At 44.9% G+C, this 16,786-nt stretch overlaps 3 protein-coding genes and 2 non-coding genes across 6 annotated transcripts; 3 read left to right on the forward strand and 2 right to left on the reverse strand.

The window, feature by feature from the left end:
* Positions 1-56: 56 nt before the first annotated feature.
* Positions 57-4,806, forward strand: LOC132475795 (zona pellucida sperm-binding protein 4-like). Of its 2 annotated transcripts, XM_060077121.1 has the most exons (12): positions 57-669; positions 831-955; positions 1,090-1,210; positions 1,441-1,575; positions 1,918-2,090; positions 2,196-2,263; positions 2,506-2,633; positions 2,716-2,899; positions 3,280-3,424; positions 3,806-3,875; positions 4,143-4,270; positions 4,698-4,806. In XM_060077121.1, exons 1-12 carry the CDS (start codon positions 501-503, stop codon positions 4,707-4,709), a joined length of 1,458 nt encoding a protein of 485 aa, XP_059933104.1. In that variant the 5' UTR covers positions 57-500; the 3' UTR covers positions 4,710-4,806. The 2 variants fall into 2 exon arrangements, with proteins under 2 accessions (XP_059933104.1, XP_059933112.1); XM_060077129.1 differs by lacking the exons at positions 57-669; positions 831-955; positions 1,090-1,210; positions 1,441-1,575 and adding an exon at positions 1,649-1,803 and having other exon boundaries at positions 1,878-2,090.
* Positions 4,803-9,011, reverse strand: rrp7a (ribosomal RNA processing 7 homolog A). Its single transcript, XM_060077167.1, has 8 exons — positions 8,961-9,011; positions 8,632-8,751; positions 8,265-8,407; positions 7,749-7,874; positions 7,538-7,661; positions 6,731-6,828; positions 5,145-5,352; positions 4,803-5,036 (listed from the first exon to the last, which is right to left on the reverse strand). The coding sequence occupies exons 2-8, from the start codon at positions 8,693-8,695 to the stop codon at positions 4,951-4,953; spliced, it is 849 nt and encodes a 282-aa protein (XP_059933150.1). The 5' UTR covers positions 8,696-8,751; positions 8,961-9,011; the 3' UTR covers positions 4,803-4,950.
* A 500-nt stretch (positions 9,012-9,511) lies between these two features.
* On the reverse strand, positions 9,512-15,206 carry poldip3 (polymerase (DNA-directed), delta interacting protein 3). The gene is made up of 10 exons (XM_060077143.1): positions 15,061-15,206; positions 14,116-14,216; positions 13,345-13,772; positions 12,963-13,010; positions 12,730-12,813; positions 12,022-12,243; positions 11,809-11,886; positions 11,328-11,457; positions 11,081-11,147; positions 9,512-10,469 (listed from the first exon to the last, which is right to left on the reverse strand). The coding sequence occupies exons 1-10, from the start codon at positions 15,129-15,131 to the stop codon at positions 10,250-10,252; spliced, it is 1,449 nt and encodes a 482-aa protein (XP_059933126.1). The 5' UTR covers positions 15,132-15,206; the 3' UTR covers positions 9,512-10,249.
* Positions 15,207-15,649: 443 nt separating this feature from the next.
* LOC132453115 (U12 minor spliceosomal RNA) lies at positions 15,650-15,802 on the forward strand. The gene has a single exon (XR_009524588.1). It is a non-coding gene; the product is annotated as a U12 minor spliceosomal RNA (small nuclear RNA).
* A 635-nt stretch (positions 15,803-16,437) lies between these two features.
* LOC132453116 (U12 minor spliceosomal RNA) lies at positions 16,438-16,590 on the forward strand. Its single transcript, XR_009524589.1, has one exon. It is a non-coding gene; the product is annotated as a U12 minor spliceosomal RNA (small nuclear RNA).
* Positions 16,591-16,786: the final 196 nt, after the last annotated feature.

Genomic DNA, 16,786 nt, shown 5'->3' on the forward strand with positions numbered 1-16,786 from the left:
TTAAATGCTCTGCTGTCCATGCTTCTTTTCTTTTTTAGTTGGTGTTAATGTATGCGGGAAAAATATGAATTTTCACTGAGAAACATTTATATTGGTCATTTCGTTTGTTCTGTGGTTGCTCAATATGTCATCTCATTAACATAATGACATTGGGAAATTACGATGTTGTCCAGGTTATATCCGACGTGGCTCGCCCTTGGGGAGAGAGAACCACACACAATTATGCAAATATTGTATTTTCTCTATGCCTCAAGATAGGTTAACACACACGCATTCATTTTATTAAAATATGACCTTTAGTTAATTTCTTGACTGGTTTAACCTCAATAAGGAGAGAATATGTAATAAAACATTCAATTGACCAACGGAAACATGGTATCCGGTGCATGAGCCTTCAACCAATTAACGCTAATTGACATCCTCACGTGACTACTGCTTTAAGTAAAAACTGGAGAAATAGAAAAGCATCTTATAAATTCTAAAACTAAAACATATACAAAATGAAATGCTGTTCAGTACAAATGTCAGTGCTACTGTTGACTGTGGGCGGCTGGTGTGTATCCCTCCACGACCAGGCGACCAGGGAAGCTCTCCCTAAGGTCGCCTGCCTACGCCGAAGGATCCGGGCTGTATTTGGACATCTGGTCCGGACTAACTTGCAGGTGAAAGGTAAACACAACCGTTTCACTCACAAACAGGACGTTGTTAAGTAGATCTAGGGATGAAATGGTAGGCCTAATGAGAATGTTGAGCTTTAGGATGTATTAAACACTGACCAGAATAAAGCCATAGGTCGGAACAAAATAATTACAAACCTGTCCTCCTTCCAGACAGTTCAGGGGCCAAAATCCCGGTTCCCGAGGCAGAGGGGCCCTGCGGGGTCCGAAAGTGGAGAGAGAAACACGGTCGCGTGTCCTTCTACAGCCAGTACGACAGCTGCTATGTCCAGATCCAGGTAACGTGTGTGCCTAACTGATCTTGAGTGCGCGTGATTAACCGAGGGTTTGCTGGTTTACTAGGCATGTGCGTGTGTGCGTGCGTGCGTGCGTGCGTGCGTGCGTGTGTGTGTGTGTGTGTGTGTGTATCTAGGGTAGCTCGTTTCTCGTCCCGCTCGCGGTGCAGCTGGAGGGAGATGACCGCTGGATCGGTGTCAACATCAGCTGCCCGCGGACCAAGAGGCACGCGGCCTCCCCCCAGCCCACACCCACGAGTGAGTCGAGCAGCAATTTGCAAGAATCTGAATGCAAATATTACATAATCATTTTAATGTTTCTATAATTTAGCCCGCTGTCTCTGATTGTAACCTTAACCTCACTTTAAAAAAATCGATTTTCGTTTCATTATTTCAAATTATTTGATTCAAATGCACATGACCGCACTCAAAATGTGTGGACTTCTTTTTAACTATCAATGTTTGGAGCATCTTGTATCCGTTTCCAGTGTTACCTGGGAGCTGTGACCTGGACCCTGCTATACGCATGCCCTGTGGCCCCCTGGCAGTTTCCATGGAAACCTGTGGTTTTCTGGGATGCTGCTTTAATTCCCAAGAGGATGTTTGCTACTACAGACTCAATGGTTAGAGACTTGTGTACCCATGATGCAACAGAAGCCTTCAAATTGGGTTGCATTCAGGTATCTAATTAAAGTTGAACCTATACAGTTTAACAGAAGCCTAATTTGTAGGCGTTGGGTTGGATATGGTTGATGTGGTTAAGCCTATTACCTATATAAATGTTAAGACAAGAGTAAGAAACTGGAGGAAAGCAGTGCATCATGGGGGATTGTAAAGGTCTGTAGTAGTACGTTTGGGTCGAGGGGTGTTGTAATTGATGACAGACCTGTTCTCTTACGTGAATCTGGAAGAACGCTCGTTTAAGAGTAGACCATCTGAACCTGCATCTCCATCAACTGCCACAGCCTGTTCCGTGGACGGCCATTTTGTGTTCTCGGTGGAGGCGACGGACACGATGCCTCGGCTGGACCCCCGCACCCTGTGGGTCAGGGGTCATCCAGACTGCCTGCCCGCCGTGGCGACAGAAGACGTCGCCATCTTCAAGATCCCTACGACAGCATGTGGCGCCGGGATGAGGGTGAGGAGCGCCACTCCCCCGCCCCCACTGTCGGCTCCTTTCATGTTGCCCTTGGTTACCCTTGCATGTCCCCATGACAACACGCTACTATTTGTTTTGTTTTAGTCCAAGGGAGACGTGCTGATCTACGAGGTGGCGGTGGAGTCACAGCAGACCGACCGTTCCCCTTTCAGGTGGGTAACCATGGTGATGCTGAATGTACCTGGTTAACAACACACCAGTACCTGGGAGGTAACCATGGTGATGCTGATTGTACCTGGTAAACAACACACCAGTACCTTGGAGGTCACGAGGGTGATGGTGCTTTCGCTCGATAACGCCACATCCTTACTAGCTAGGTAACCATGGTGATGTCGATAGTTGACACCCCACCTGTGCCAGGCAGGTGGTTGAGCCCCAGGTGTGTTGTCTCCAGTCTGCAGGTGCAATGTGAGTATCCTGCCGCTGAGCCTGCGGCCACTTTGCGTTCCAAGAGCATCATCGTCCACCCTACACCAACGGTCGCAATGGGAACCATCGGAGTCCAGATGAGGATCGCCACAGGTACGCTCTGTCTGAAGACCCTGTAGTCCAGCCGCGTTGAGTTGTGTTCATGTGTTTTCTTTGTGTGGTGTCCCCTCTCCAGACTCCTCCTTCTCCTCCTTCATCAGCGCCGACCAGCTTCCCGCGGCGTTCCAGCTGCGCTCTCCCATCTATGTGGAGGTGTCCATCCGGCAGCCGGCGCCTGAGCCGGGCCTGTCGCTGCGGGTCCGGGACTGCTTTGCCTACCCCACCTCCCGAACCTCCGTCTGGAGGCTGCTCTACGACGGGTCAGCCGCCCTGTCAGTCATAATGAGGCGGGACTTCCTCCGTCCTGAAGGGAAAACGTTTGGGATACAAGATGGAAAACAGGAGATTACCCTCGAGGAATAATAAAAATAGAATATGAAGGAATAGGATTGGGGCGTATACACTTCAAACCAGCCAACCAACCAATCAAACATTTGGCATTTGATTGCTCTGGAAATGGCTGCAGGCAGAAGGACCTCACACTACTGTCAATCAAATTGCATTGAAAATCGGAAATGCTGGTATCTGTCCGGTTCTCTCCCTTTTTGCCTTTCTCTCCTGGTCTTGATTCTCTTACCTCCTGGTCCAACTCCGGCTGGTCTTGACTCCTTGTCTCCACTCCTGGTCTCTCTCTCTCCAGGTGTCCAAACCTTCTGGACCCTCTGAGGAGCTCCACCCCAGTGGACTCCCAGGGGGGAGCCGGCACTCCCTCACAGGTCCGGAGGTTCGACGTCAAGACGTTCGCCTTTCTCGACCCCCAGACTGGCAAGCCAAGCGAGGAGGAGGTACAGGAGAACTCCTAACATTTGCTCCACCTGCCTACTGCAAAGATTACCCTCGAGGCCCAACTTTGGTGTTAATATGCAAGCACCAATCTACATTAGCTAAAGTTCATGTACTAGATTGGTTATGAAAAACGGGGGGGGGAAAAGTAACTTTTGCCACCGTAGGGACAGAGCCAGGAAGGCCATTTCCCATGATGCATTAGAAACAACACTGTCTGGGTAAAAGATAGTCTAGTATATAATGGATTTGAATTATGGTCTTGTATTGTGTTAGAGTTGTATAAAATACTGCAGTTTAGGACTCTGAATCATTTAAACATGGTATCGGTGAGTACTCATCTTCTATGTACCAATACCTCCTGTTCTCTGTATTGCCCTCAGATTTACTTCTACTGCTGGGTAGAAATTTGCACAGTGGCAGCTGAGTGTGCACAGCCATGCACCATCGTCTGTGAGTCTCTTAACTCTTCCTCAGACAAAGAAACCTATGAGCCTTTACTCATGCACCCATCTCTTACCTCAGCCACGCCTCGACAAAACACCTTACCTTAAACATCCCCGGTCTCAACTCTGTCCTTGAACTGATCTAAAACACAATGAACACCAACCTCAACTAACACTGATCATTTCAAAACTACCGAAATACCGTATAAGTGGTTAACCAGAAAGTTCCAGATGGAACTGGTCCATCTAATGGTAACGGGTTATGTTCCCCTAGCCTCTGAGGCCAGACAGAGGAGGAGAAGGGAGGTCTGGTCCGACTTGGCCCAGCTGGTCTCGCTGGGACCACTGCGGTTGGGACGCAGTGACGTCGACCCTGAACCCTATGTACCCATCAGAACAAAAGTAAGACCATTAAAGCCTGTACCCATCTGAGAAGCATGACACATGGAATATATAGAGCAGTACATATCGGCGTCTGTGCTGCTTTCTGGGATAGCAGCTGTGTTTGAACACTAACGCCCAGTCGCTTGTTGCTCAACTCAATTGTTGGCACACTAGGTTTTCAAGCAGGAAGTGTTGTCACTTTGCATGACAGGCTTGATTGGAATAATTTGTGTTTAGTATTCTTTGTCATGCATTGCATTCAATTAACTTTGAGTGGTCACTGGTGACTTATGAAAGCGCTGGACAACTGCTTGTGATTTGTTCAGACCAAACTGTTGTTCACGCAAAGTTGAACAGACGCTGCTGATTTCCAGATACGGTCTTCCTGTCACTTCTGTATTCCCTGTGAAAGCCAGGTAAAGTGTGTCTGTGTTTGGTCCCCCAGTGTTCCAGGTGACCTACAGTCTAGGAGTTGCGGGGGGAGTCCTGCTGGTGGTTCCACAGAACACAGAACCCACACAAACCCCTAATTAAAGATGTTATACCAATGTTGATTCACTGCTCATTTTATTTCATCGCTTTCCACGACTTGGTACTCAGTCGACATACAAAAACATTGCGTTGTTCCACACACAGTCATTCATGAACTCATAGAATACTACTCGGAGCCCAGGCGTGTGGCGCGAGCTCCTGCTCTACTAGTAGGGTCTGAATTTCCTCTGTGCCCTCAGCAGCGATATCCTCTGTTTATCTTCCTCAAACTTTTGCCTCAGATCAGCAATATCTGAAAGAGAAGAAAGTTAAAATGTACACCTCAAACCACCAATATCTAATAAATAACATCCTAATACCATTATTCCAACAATGCATTCTGCCCGGCAACAAGACTCACGTTCTTTCTGTGTGTTCCTGTGCTGCCAAGTGTAGAAGTTCATCAGCTCCTTCCTCTTCTTCTTCCTGATCTCCTTCTGCAGAGACTTCTGATTGGCTGCCTCACTGTGGGGGCGGGCCTTGGTGCCCTTGTTTCCTCTCGTGACCTTCACCCAACCCTCCTCATCCTCTTTCTGTTCCTCTGCCTCCTCCTCCTGCTTCTTTGCTTTCTGGAGAAAGGAAGGCAGTGATTGGACAGATGTTGGGCGTTCTGAGAGACTGCGTTCCCAATCACGGCACAGAGACGTAGGATGTGTTTTGGATTTGCACACACATCAAAAGTCGGAGCCATGGTACCTGCAGTTTGAATGCATATCCGCTGAACACTCAACAATATTATGGTGGCGCAGCATGCCTTGTTTACAACGGTGCACCTGTTAGTATTTCCACAAGACGCTATATGGAGGGGATGAAAACTGTTCTGGATTTGGCCTACAGACTCATCCTTTCTTACAGTTGTCAGGATGAGGAAGCTTCTTTCTGCTAGTACGAGGTTTCTGTTAATGACACTTAACTTTTCATTATTAATAAGAATGTAGATTACCTGGATAAGTTATTTTTAACCTACTTTTACGATCCTATGTACACTACCCTAGTGAACCTATTAGGGATGGGCGTGAGGAATCGATTACTCGAGTACTCCTCGTTACAAATGAACTCGGTTGGTGGACAGGCAAACTTGAGTTTGCATATACACACAAACAAAGTTTTCTGAAGCAAATTTACCAATTTTCTGTCGGCGCCACTAACGCATGCCGTGGCCACAAAGCAAATGAAATGTATCCATTTCTGTGTGGCGCGTTCCGTACCGTGTGCAGGCACGCCAGAATTCAAAAAGTTAAGAGATTGCGGTTAAAGCAAAGCGCAACGAAGAATTGAAATACTTTAAAGAAATAGGAGATCATAAGGTGAAATGTAAAATATGTCAAGCGAAATCGAGCTACCAGAAAGTACTATGCGGCAAATACTCCTGAAACACAACGGTGAGTTCGGGAAATCAGGCCCGCAGCAGCCAAGTGTGTCTGCTATTTTCACCGCCGCAAGACGCAGCTAAAATCCCGGCCGTGTAGAGAAGATCACAACGCTGAGTATTTCCATAGTCCATTTGCTGCCGTTTTATTTGCAGCTTTAAATTATTTGCAATGGTTAGGCTACTTGTTTCGTTTTTATTTATTTTTTAACTGTTACAGGCCTTGGTTCGACGTGATTTAAATTGTGAGACGCATATTTATTTTTGTAAGGAAAATGTGTTTTGAACGTTTGCAAAAATAAATAATGAATACTCTGATAACTGACTTTGATGGAGAATAAGCATTACATGTTTGGTTGGTAATATTGCCGTTCATCATCAGGCCTATTCCTGCTGCAGATGCGTTGCATTCTAAAAATAGATTTGATTAAACGAGTACTCGATTGATCCTCGAGGACTGGAATTCCTTCGATCACTCGAGTTTGGAATTTACTACTCGTGCCCATCCCTAGAACCTATGTACACTATCATTTCATGTAATAACTCAATGATATGACGACAGGGTGGAGAGTCCTCACCTCCTCCTTCCTCAAGTCGTAGTCAGTCATGAACGCATCGACGGTCTCCTGGAGCTTCTCTGGCAGGATGATTGACTTGCGGTACTGATTGGCCCATTCTGGAAACAACAGCTCAATGAGTTTGTACTGGGTAGTCTGGGGGTAGTTTCAGCAGTCTACCTGTAGGCATCCTAGAACAAAATGCCGGAAGCCCTACCTGCAGACCTGTGGTGTAAGGTGTTAAGCCATCCCGTTTCGTTGTTGCAAATGTAACATTGGTGTCCAATTCATGTTTTTATAATATTATACACGATGGAATGCCTTTTTCTTTTTAGGCTCAATTTTAAAAAGAATAATTTCATACAAAAGTGGTGTAAAAAGACGAGACCATTGCCATCTAGAAAGCTAAATAATTAATTTACACTGTTCCTCTAAAACCGAATTAATGAGCATTTAACCAATATAAAATCGTATATCATGGCACCAATTAACAATATATATATTGGGTTGAGTAAATGCCTTATATTCAAATATGATGCACATTTTTTACAATATTGCGGTGTAGTTCTGCCAAAGTGTTGTAGCCGTAACCAAGCAGAAGCCGTTAATCAACTGCTGTTGGCAGGTACAATGTCAAACACTGTACCGTCTCTTTAAAATAAGGATGTATTAAATATTGGAAAACTACAATGTAATGTAAAGAGTTGATCCAGATGATCAAGAGTTCAGAAATGTCAGAAAAAGTATATAAAATATTAAATTGTTTCTCAAAATATATAAAAAGATCCTTCATGTTATGAGGTAAAGTGGGATATAGCGTTGACTTACTCTGCAAACCGGTTGTGACGGGTTGCTTCTCTGTGCTGATGACCAGGGGGAAATTGTGAGGGTGAGATTTAGCCAACTGGATGCTCTTTGCTTTTCGAAACACAATGTAAGCCACTTTAAAGCCCTGCAAACAACCAGAGACAATATTGAGTGAACTGAAAACGAATACAACTGACAATATACTATCCAAATTACAGATAGACGCACCTACCTGTTTCTCTGCTGGTTTGAAGATGTTTGATAGCTTGATCTCAGGAACCGATGCAGTACCGGGTCGGTCGCTGAGCTCTACGGACACGACGGCGCCAAACCGAGAGAAGATCTGACTCACCACGGCCTGGAACACACACACACACACACACACACACACACACACACACACACACACACACACACACACACACACACACACACACACACACACACACACACACACACACACACACACACACACACACACACACACCTTAGCTCAGAGCTCCATAGATAGATGTATGACTAAAACGTCGTACCAAGTAACCAACAGACATAATATGGCGGAAGACAATATAACGGAAAAGGTTGAAGTTGATGAGACAAAATAAGAAAGAATAAGCAATGGATACATATTCAGAACACCAACTTATTAAGATGATCTAACTCATTAAACCACATTACAGCATCTCTATTAGAATTATTGAACCCTCATCACAGCATGTTTTTCATTGTTAGACGGTAACAAACAGACCTGTGAGCAGTACGGAGGAACGTTGAGGACGAACAGAGTCTTGTCCAGCGGTCGGTGTGTTTTGGTCTGTACTCGCACCCGGTGCTCCTTCACATATAACTTGTGTTGTGTATCCGACCCTGCGCTGAATTTTAAGGACAGGACTGAAGAAAACAATACAAATTGACATCCGTAACAATTTCATATTCCGCCTATGAAGAATAATCTCTTGAATAGTTTTTAAAAACCAATCCTTAAAAGTAAGGTATCTGCTGGCAGGGATGATGCTCGCTGCCACGGAAATATCACGGCATTTCATATGTTTAATGTTATTTCAGTTATTACAAGTTATAAGATGAGGTCAATGTGAATGTTATGAAGTTATTACCTGCAAATCCACCAGGAATAATACAAGCATTGCCAGCGTCGTGTTTCTTCTTGGAAGGCGCCATGTTTTTACGGGACAACACGCCGTCGAACAGGAAGTGCGACTTAAACCTGACGTCTTCTGGTAGTTGTAGTTTTTACAAAGCAAATCAAGCAAAGGTTTGCCTCGAAACGACAGAGTAGAATTCAACTTCTGATTACATTATTTGGCCGATAGATTAATCAAGGAACTTCTGCCCAATAACTTTCCACATCCGAATCAGAGATACATCATTTCATTACTCAACTATTAATTGGTTGTCCTTAATGGCACATTTAGTTTATACATACCGGTAGATGAAAAGAGGTCCCTACTATAATCATACTAATTCATGTCCTGTAATGTACAAGACAAGGACAGTGGGAGAACCATTAAGTCAGCTCTCCAACTTAACCACTCATGGTTTTCTTATCAAACCAATGGGCCAAAAACCTTCTTGTAAGGAGGGATCTTGTGTTTCTTCTCCAGGTTACTTCCCATCTGGTTTGAGTTATCCGTCCCATTGGAATGTTCCATCTTTTGTTAATCCACATTCTAAGACCTGGTTGAAAACCAAAACATTCAAATGTATCCGCAGCTCATGGTCAAGATACTTTGGATGTTACATAGCCATTGTATTTATAGGGACGCAGCGAAGCACCAAGATATGATTAATTAGCAATTTCTTTGCTAAAAAACTTTAAAAGTTAACTTATTTTAAGACTTGAACCCAGAACATTTCAGATCACTCTAAGCCAATTACAACTCTTAATGTAGAGCATTTTAGGTCCAACTAATTGGTTACTCTTCTTTAGCACTTTTTATTGCTTTATGACAACGGACTGATAAAGAGACGCATGTAGAAGGTCTACAAAGCATACGATTTAATGGGATATTTTCACTACTTCATGTCGAGTACTCAAGTGACACATGACAACGCAGCAGACAGTCATGGCTTCTGATACACAACTTCGAAACGTCCGAACCAAAGAGAAAAATTGCAGATCACGAGAAAAAAAGTAAACCACAAAAATGGCAAAGATAAGACATGAACTACTACAAACATATTAACAGTTTACAGGGATTGATGAAATATTTTGAAATCCAATTGTGGGTTCTTGTTATCATTTGGTTGGTGCAGCGATCCATGAGAAGTTTATGAGCACTGAAATACATCTCCATAACTCCAGGTATACACCGGTATTGCCTTGTTTTCCCCCCATACAATAAAAACATTCCAGCAGCTTCCATTGGTCCAACTGGGAAGCGCCGCGACGAAAGTATACTGGAAGGTAGAAGATTAAAAATAAAATAAACGGAAATGAACATTGGGGATCAAAAAAACAGGCATTGGTGTCGTTCGGCTGTCAAAACACATCATATTTTAGAGTGGGTTTCCTGTGGTTAGAAAAATGAAAACCAGAGTATAAAGGAGAACCAGAGGGCGAGTTAGTCTATACTGATGGAGGCGGCGTGTACACCTCTCTGGTCAACTGACAGTGGAACTTAGCCAGAGCTAAACACTAGCAAAACACCCAGATGCTAGCCAGATCGATAAGGCTAGCTAGAAACCATACGCTCGCTAGGACCCGGATGCTGGCTAGATCTTGATGCGGAAGGCAGTGGCCTGGGAGTTGGCCGCGGCGCCGGAGGAGGTGGGCGAGGACTGGGAGGAGGGAGACTTGAAGAGAGCCTTGAGGATGGTCTGGGGGTCGACCTCGGGGGTCGGCTGGGAGGAGGAGCGCTGGCCGGCTGGCCGAGACAAGGAGGGCGGGAGGCCGTCTCTCTTCACACCTCCTCCGGGGGAATCACTGAGCCTCCTGGTGGGTGGGTGGGGGGGGGGGGGGGGGGGGGGAGGAGGGAGGGAGAACAACGAGGAGGACAAGAGGGAAAGAGAACTGTGACAGTCTGCCATAAGGGAACTGCCCTTTCCAAAATGTTGGAAAGGGCATTTTTATGTCATTGTTTCAGAAAATACATCCAAGCTTGAATGAGCATCACCCAGTTCAGGATATCAATCATCGATATTCAATAATGATAAACGTTCTTACTTTGAATAATACCACTCATTATGTAGATATCTTTTTTGTTGTAGTTCTATGCATGACTTATTTTTAATGTTGAATGTCTTTAACGGGTCATTTATATGCGTTTGTCTAATGAGCAGGGCCAGGCTACTTCAGGAATCTAGCAATACAGGAGGTGAGGCTGAACCAGTTTGGGCTCTTTAATGCAGAGAAAGGCTGTTCCCACCCTGCTGTCTCAACACTACAACAGGGAATTATATCACCCGTTCAACCAAACCATAAACTATAGAGGGAATGGCAACAAACAAACCCAGATCTTAGCATTTGTACGTATCTTCCAATAGTTTATTTTTCTTCGTCGCAAAGAGGAGAGTCTAGATGTTTCAATCAGTAGTGTTACTCACAAGAGAATTGGCTGGTCAGAAGTGATGACATTTCCTTGGATGTGAAGGTTACATTTCATGGGTTGGCCTAGGAGAACACAGAAAAACATTTGAACAGGTCACCTTGGATAAATAAGACACGAACATCCTGTTCCCCTAACACAGCTGTTTAGATCAGTGAACAGCTGTGTTGGGGACAACATTTGCCAGAAGCTTGTCATACATGAACGATACAAAAGGAGGGTTCATGTGTGCTATAGGTCCCTACCGTCCAGACAGCGGTTGTTGTACTTCCTGTAGGCGCTGACGGCGTCGTCTTTACGCACAAACACCACCTCGGCCACGCCCACCTTCACCAACCGCGCCCGCTTTAAGGCACCGCACACGCAGAACAGCTCCTAATCAAGAAAGAAAGAAAGACAAAAGGGAGAGGGAATCGTCAAGAGCAGCAAGAATCCACTAAGGAAAAATAAGCTTATTCCTGATTGGCCAAGGGTTTAACTGAACCAATTGAAGAGGAGCAGCTTCAGTAATAACTTGGCTACAGAGAGAACGCCAGGTCCTATTTGTTTAAAGTACAGTGTATATATGCAGTACAGGGAGTGTATTAGCAGAGGGAAGGTGTGGTCATATTTGTATAGAGTACACTAGCTATGCAGTAGAGTATATCGGAAGAGGGAAGGTGATTCCATGTTTGAGAAGAGCAAAGTATAGATGCAGTAGAGGGTGGTTATCTGCAGGTTTCTCACCACTATGTCCTCCTCTGTGACGCGGGGGTGAAGGTTGTTGACTGTGATCTTGGTTCCCTCTAAAGGACTGACGGCCGGCTGGACAACACAGGGCGAGACACACAAAACTTTAAGCACACCAACGGGAGGTTGTACCCCAATCGGTCTGATTTAACCGACAGCACCCACTTTCAGAAAAGCAGTTGGTCGTGCTGACGAGGAGGGGAGGCTGACCTGAGGCGGGGCGGGGGGCGGGGGACTGAGGGCCGCGGGGGCCTGCTGCAGTGTTCTGGAGACGGGCTTCAGCGCGGCACTGGAGGAGCGGAACGCAGTGGGGCTGGGGCCGGGCCGGGTCGGGGCCACTGGGACTGCCGCCTGGGGGGCCGTATAGGCGTCGTTCTTCACCACCTTGGTGATGGGGCCCGACATGGAGAACGGGGAGCCCATGGTCCCCGGCTACAAGAGATGGGAATGAAGAAGAGCAGGGTTCTTTCACTTTTCATCCCAGGAACTAAAATACCATTCTTTACAAGAACCCACAGAGGACCTCGAGTAAACTGATTTTGGGTTCCGACCTGTAGTTCAATGAGACGGCCATCGGGATCTAGACACGTTAAATAACCATAACATATCACGTAAGGATGTATCCACTCCACACCCACCCATTATCTTGCCAGGAAAACGTCAAAAAGTAAATTAATATCTCGTAAACTCAGGATTTTTTTGGGGCTGAATATGAATACATATTTAAAAGCAGCCGGATTCAGTAGATTTAAATATTGTCGTTGTTTCACCCAGAACAACATGCAACCATGCGTACAAAGAAAACAGAAACTAGGTAAAACATGATATTTGTGTTCAACGCCAATGTTTTCACTGTTGACTTTGTGACCACGAAACGCAGTAGTGGACAGTAAATATAAGAGGTGAGTGCTCTCATACCCTCGACTGTAGCATGTTGCTGTTGTTATTTGTAGTGATCTTCATTTGCTTGGGGGGAATGCCATCCGGTTCCCCTGTAAAAGACTGATACACATCCAACGGTTATAAGACATGGATCACATTACCATGGATTCCCTCCTGGCGCAGTGCTTCAGCCCATAGCAACACGAACTGCATTGTTTGTGTGTAGAGATGGGGAAGGAAAAGCTACTGGAAGAGAGAGATTTTTGTACCTGCTGCCCACCCAGACGGATCCCGCTGGACGTCCCCACCGGTCGTTGCTGTAAACAGAGTTGGCCCGTTACAATGAATTGTGTTTCGATAAGCGTAAATCATGGGACACATTAATGCATGCGAATATGTGGAAAGAATCAACACATCATAGAATGAGGTATGTTCAGTCGATTTTTTGCTATTTAGTGTATGCATTTGAACTATTTTATGCTTTAAAAACTATTTATTCATTTATTCTCATTAATTATTACTGTTGCCCGCTACTTTCTGCTGCGACACCCCGACATCACGTACAGGACTGATGAAGTACATCTTAAATGATACAACATTATGTCGTGACCAACACCAGTCCCAGGCGAGCACCCTGCGACCGGTTCTGACCTGGATGGTTTTGGTGATCTTGAAGGGTGCCGTCATGGCCATCTGACTCTGCGATGCTCCGATGCCCCTCTTCAGGCTCAGTCGGTCGCGGGCGTCCAGTGGCTTGGAAGGCAGGGGCCCACCTCGGACGCCTAGCGCACCCATTTGTAGACCGGTTGGGGGGAACTGCCGGCCCACCCCACCGCCCCCCAGGGACCCGGGGCCGGTGTGGATGTGCATCTGCGACATGTGGTTCATCAGGTGGTGCTGCCCGGCAGCTGGGTGGGGGTGAGCGATCTGTGGGGGGGAGCCGAGCGGGTGGTGTTGGACCTGCTTTCGAGAGTTAATCATCTGCCGGGCATCCTGCACACCTCCCCCTCCGCCTCCTCGGATTCTGAAGCGTGCGTCTTTCTGCCCGATTTTCTCTCTGGCGTCTTTCACTTGGAAGCCTGAGGAAAAGTGGGCGGAGTTAAGGGGCTCCTTTACATGACTTCAAGCCATCTCATCATTCAATCCTCACATTCTAGCGACCAGTCCGTCGACCGTCTTATTCAATCCCTTACACCACATACCCATCATTGTAATGCACCGTCATTAACGGACGCTTCCATCTTAATATTAACAGACCTACAGTAAATGCAGATACACGTCGCAAAGAAGCATGTAGGGGATATACATCTTGCTTTAGCATTCTTACAACTTGGACAGCAGACATGTGGGTTCCACCACTAGACTATTCTTAATTAGACAAAAATCGTATTAATTACTGCCATGGTCAGTGCTTTGACTTACCTGCACCGAGTCCAATCCTCTGTCGAACATCGTTGGCTCCGATCTTCTGCCGCGCGTCAAAGCCGCGGCCAGACGCTCCAGCGCCTCTTCCAAACATCGGTCTGACGAGAGGAAAGATAAATTAGATTATTTCTAGCCAGTGCGCCTTGAGAGAGTACAAAATGGGCTCTAAAGTTTTATATATAAACCTCCTGACTTTGAGAAACACTGCAGTAGCCGTCGGGTGGGAAAGGGACCTGTCCATGGGATCATTCGACACTTGTGTGTACATTATTACCAAAAACCCTATTAGCCGGGCCCCTACAACTTTATGACACGTGATTTAATGACATTAAAGAACGTCCTCATCCCAATACAGGTTGGAAATTTGACTCCAAACATTCATGTCGTCATAAATCACCACCAGACAAATTGAAATGAAAGAAAGCTTCGCAGCGTTTCTTCGCCACGGTTTAAGCTTAAAGATTCGATGGAAAAATAACTATTTTTGAAATGGTAGAGTTTGGCTGTTTGATTAATATACATATGTTTGATATACTTCATTCGAAACTGGAGTAGGGACGGCAACAGACAGCAGGGTATCGATAGTCTGCTGTCTGTAGCACCAACGCAGGACTGAATGAGCAACACTGTTGTTCTCCACAACATGGGGAGATGAATCCGCGGTTATAATCCATTTAATATCCTGGACAGAGAATGAAGGTTTTTGCATAACCGTTTCATGATAATTAGATTCTATTATAAATAATAACAAATACGAAGAAGACCAAATGGTTTCTCCGATTGAGTTGCTATACAACAGCTAATGTTAGCATAAATAGCAATCGTGCATAGTCGCTAGCCGGAAGAAGCTCGTGGCTCTTTAGAGTTCCCATTCATACAATTAAAGAAGCTGTTAAACCTTAATCAGCCTGTGACTTCATTCGGGGCTGATTTGTTTAGTACCTTTTAATGGTCTGTTGTTTGGTGTTGAGGCCGCGCTGTCGTATCACCTCGTCCAGAGAGATGTCTGCCATTTTGCTCCCCGTATCTATCTGCTACGCATGCGTGAGTGGGATTATTTAAATGAGACTATGGCTGCCACTTTGGGACAAAAATAGATAAGACATTTAACGTTTAAAACGTATTAAACTATACAACCAAGGCTGTTAACCTTCTTAACAGTCACTACTACTCGATTTTTAAACACACCAGGTCATAAATGCATGTGAGTCGGTTTTTCGAAGTAATATTCTCATACATTGGGTTCGAGAATCGACTACTTTTGTTTCAAATGCGAATATTGTGACGTCAAACCAACCCCCATGAGCCCTTGCGGCAAAAACCATTCTGACTGGATCTAGAAATGTTTAGAATATCTCTAATATATCATTTTAAGACCTATATACTATGTATATTGCTATGTTTATGTTTTAAAACAGTTATGTAGTCATGCGTTATAATTACAAAATAATGAATTCCATTTTAGTATGAGCACCATGATGCCAAACGTCTGTAAGATGTCTCTATGCCACTCTTCTTCATTTGATTAGGCATGCCTTAAACTGATGAGTAAGGAAAATAACGACGCGGGGTGACGCCCGTGTCCTCGTTCACATTACGAGAGAAATTTTTGAACGGGCACAGGTCCGCCTGTCGAGGTGACTCACTTACTTCGTGAGATGCCTTCAGGACTGGGATCTGCCCCGACCTCTTGTGTTAAAAGAAATCAAACATTTGGCACCAATTCAATGTCTAATTTAACTTAACATGTCAAAGAATATTCGCAGTGGCCTACATACCGGTAGATAATTTCTCAGAAAAAGATCTGTATTTACATCAGCCTGAAAGGTCTGTGTTCACGTGTAGGCCCACTCACTTTTATCAAAGCCGAAGTGATGGTGCCCTTATTAAATAAAGTGAGCAAAAGGATGCTTGAACGAAGGACGTTTTTAATGGATATTACGTTTTTGGTTATTTTATGTTTTCAGCAACATTACATTTATATTCATAGTTGTGTGTTTAAAACTAAGAAAAACTATAGGGGAAATTGTAACTTAGGTAGGCCTATGCACGGATAAATGCCATATTTTTTTTTCACGATAACTAGATATGTGTCCCAAGCTACATTAGGGCCCAACTATGAATATTAGACACTATTTGATATGTAGAACAATGCTTGAACAGTTGGAATATAGGGAGTTACAGAGTTGGCCACTGGGCAGTCTTGTCTGTTTACATGCATTACGAATTACAATATAAAGTATTCAATTGTAGTATGAGCACCATGACGCCAGACGTCTGTGCACCTTGAATAGAGCTCTCTTCTTCCGGGGTTCGGGTATGCCTTAAACTGATGAGTAAGGAAAATAACGACGCGGGGTGACGCCCGTGTCCTCGTTCACATTACGAGAGAAATTTTTGAACGGGCACAGGTCCGCCTGTCGAGGTGGCTCACTTACTTCGTGAGATGCCTTCAGGACTGGGATCTGCCCCTATCTAATGTGTTAAAAGAAATCAAGCATTTGTAACCCGTTCACTGCTTAATTTAACCTAACGTGTTAATATAATATCCGCAGTAGCCTACGCATTGGTATATCATTTTTCAGAAAAATATCTTTAATTACATCAGCCTAAAAGGACGTGCGTGCATTTGTAGGTCTACTCACTTTTATCCTAGCCGATGTGATGG

The sequence above is a fragment of the Gadus macrocephalus genome, chromosome 2 (genome assembly GCF_031168955.1).
Source record: "Gadus macrocephalus chromosome 2, ASM3116895v1".
In the NCBI taxonomy this organism is placed as follows: domain Eukaryota; kingdom Metazoa; phylum Chordata; class Actinopteri; order Gadiformes; family Gadidae; genus Gadus; species Gadus macrocephalus.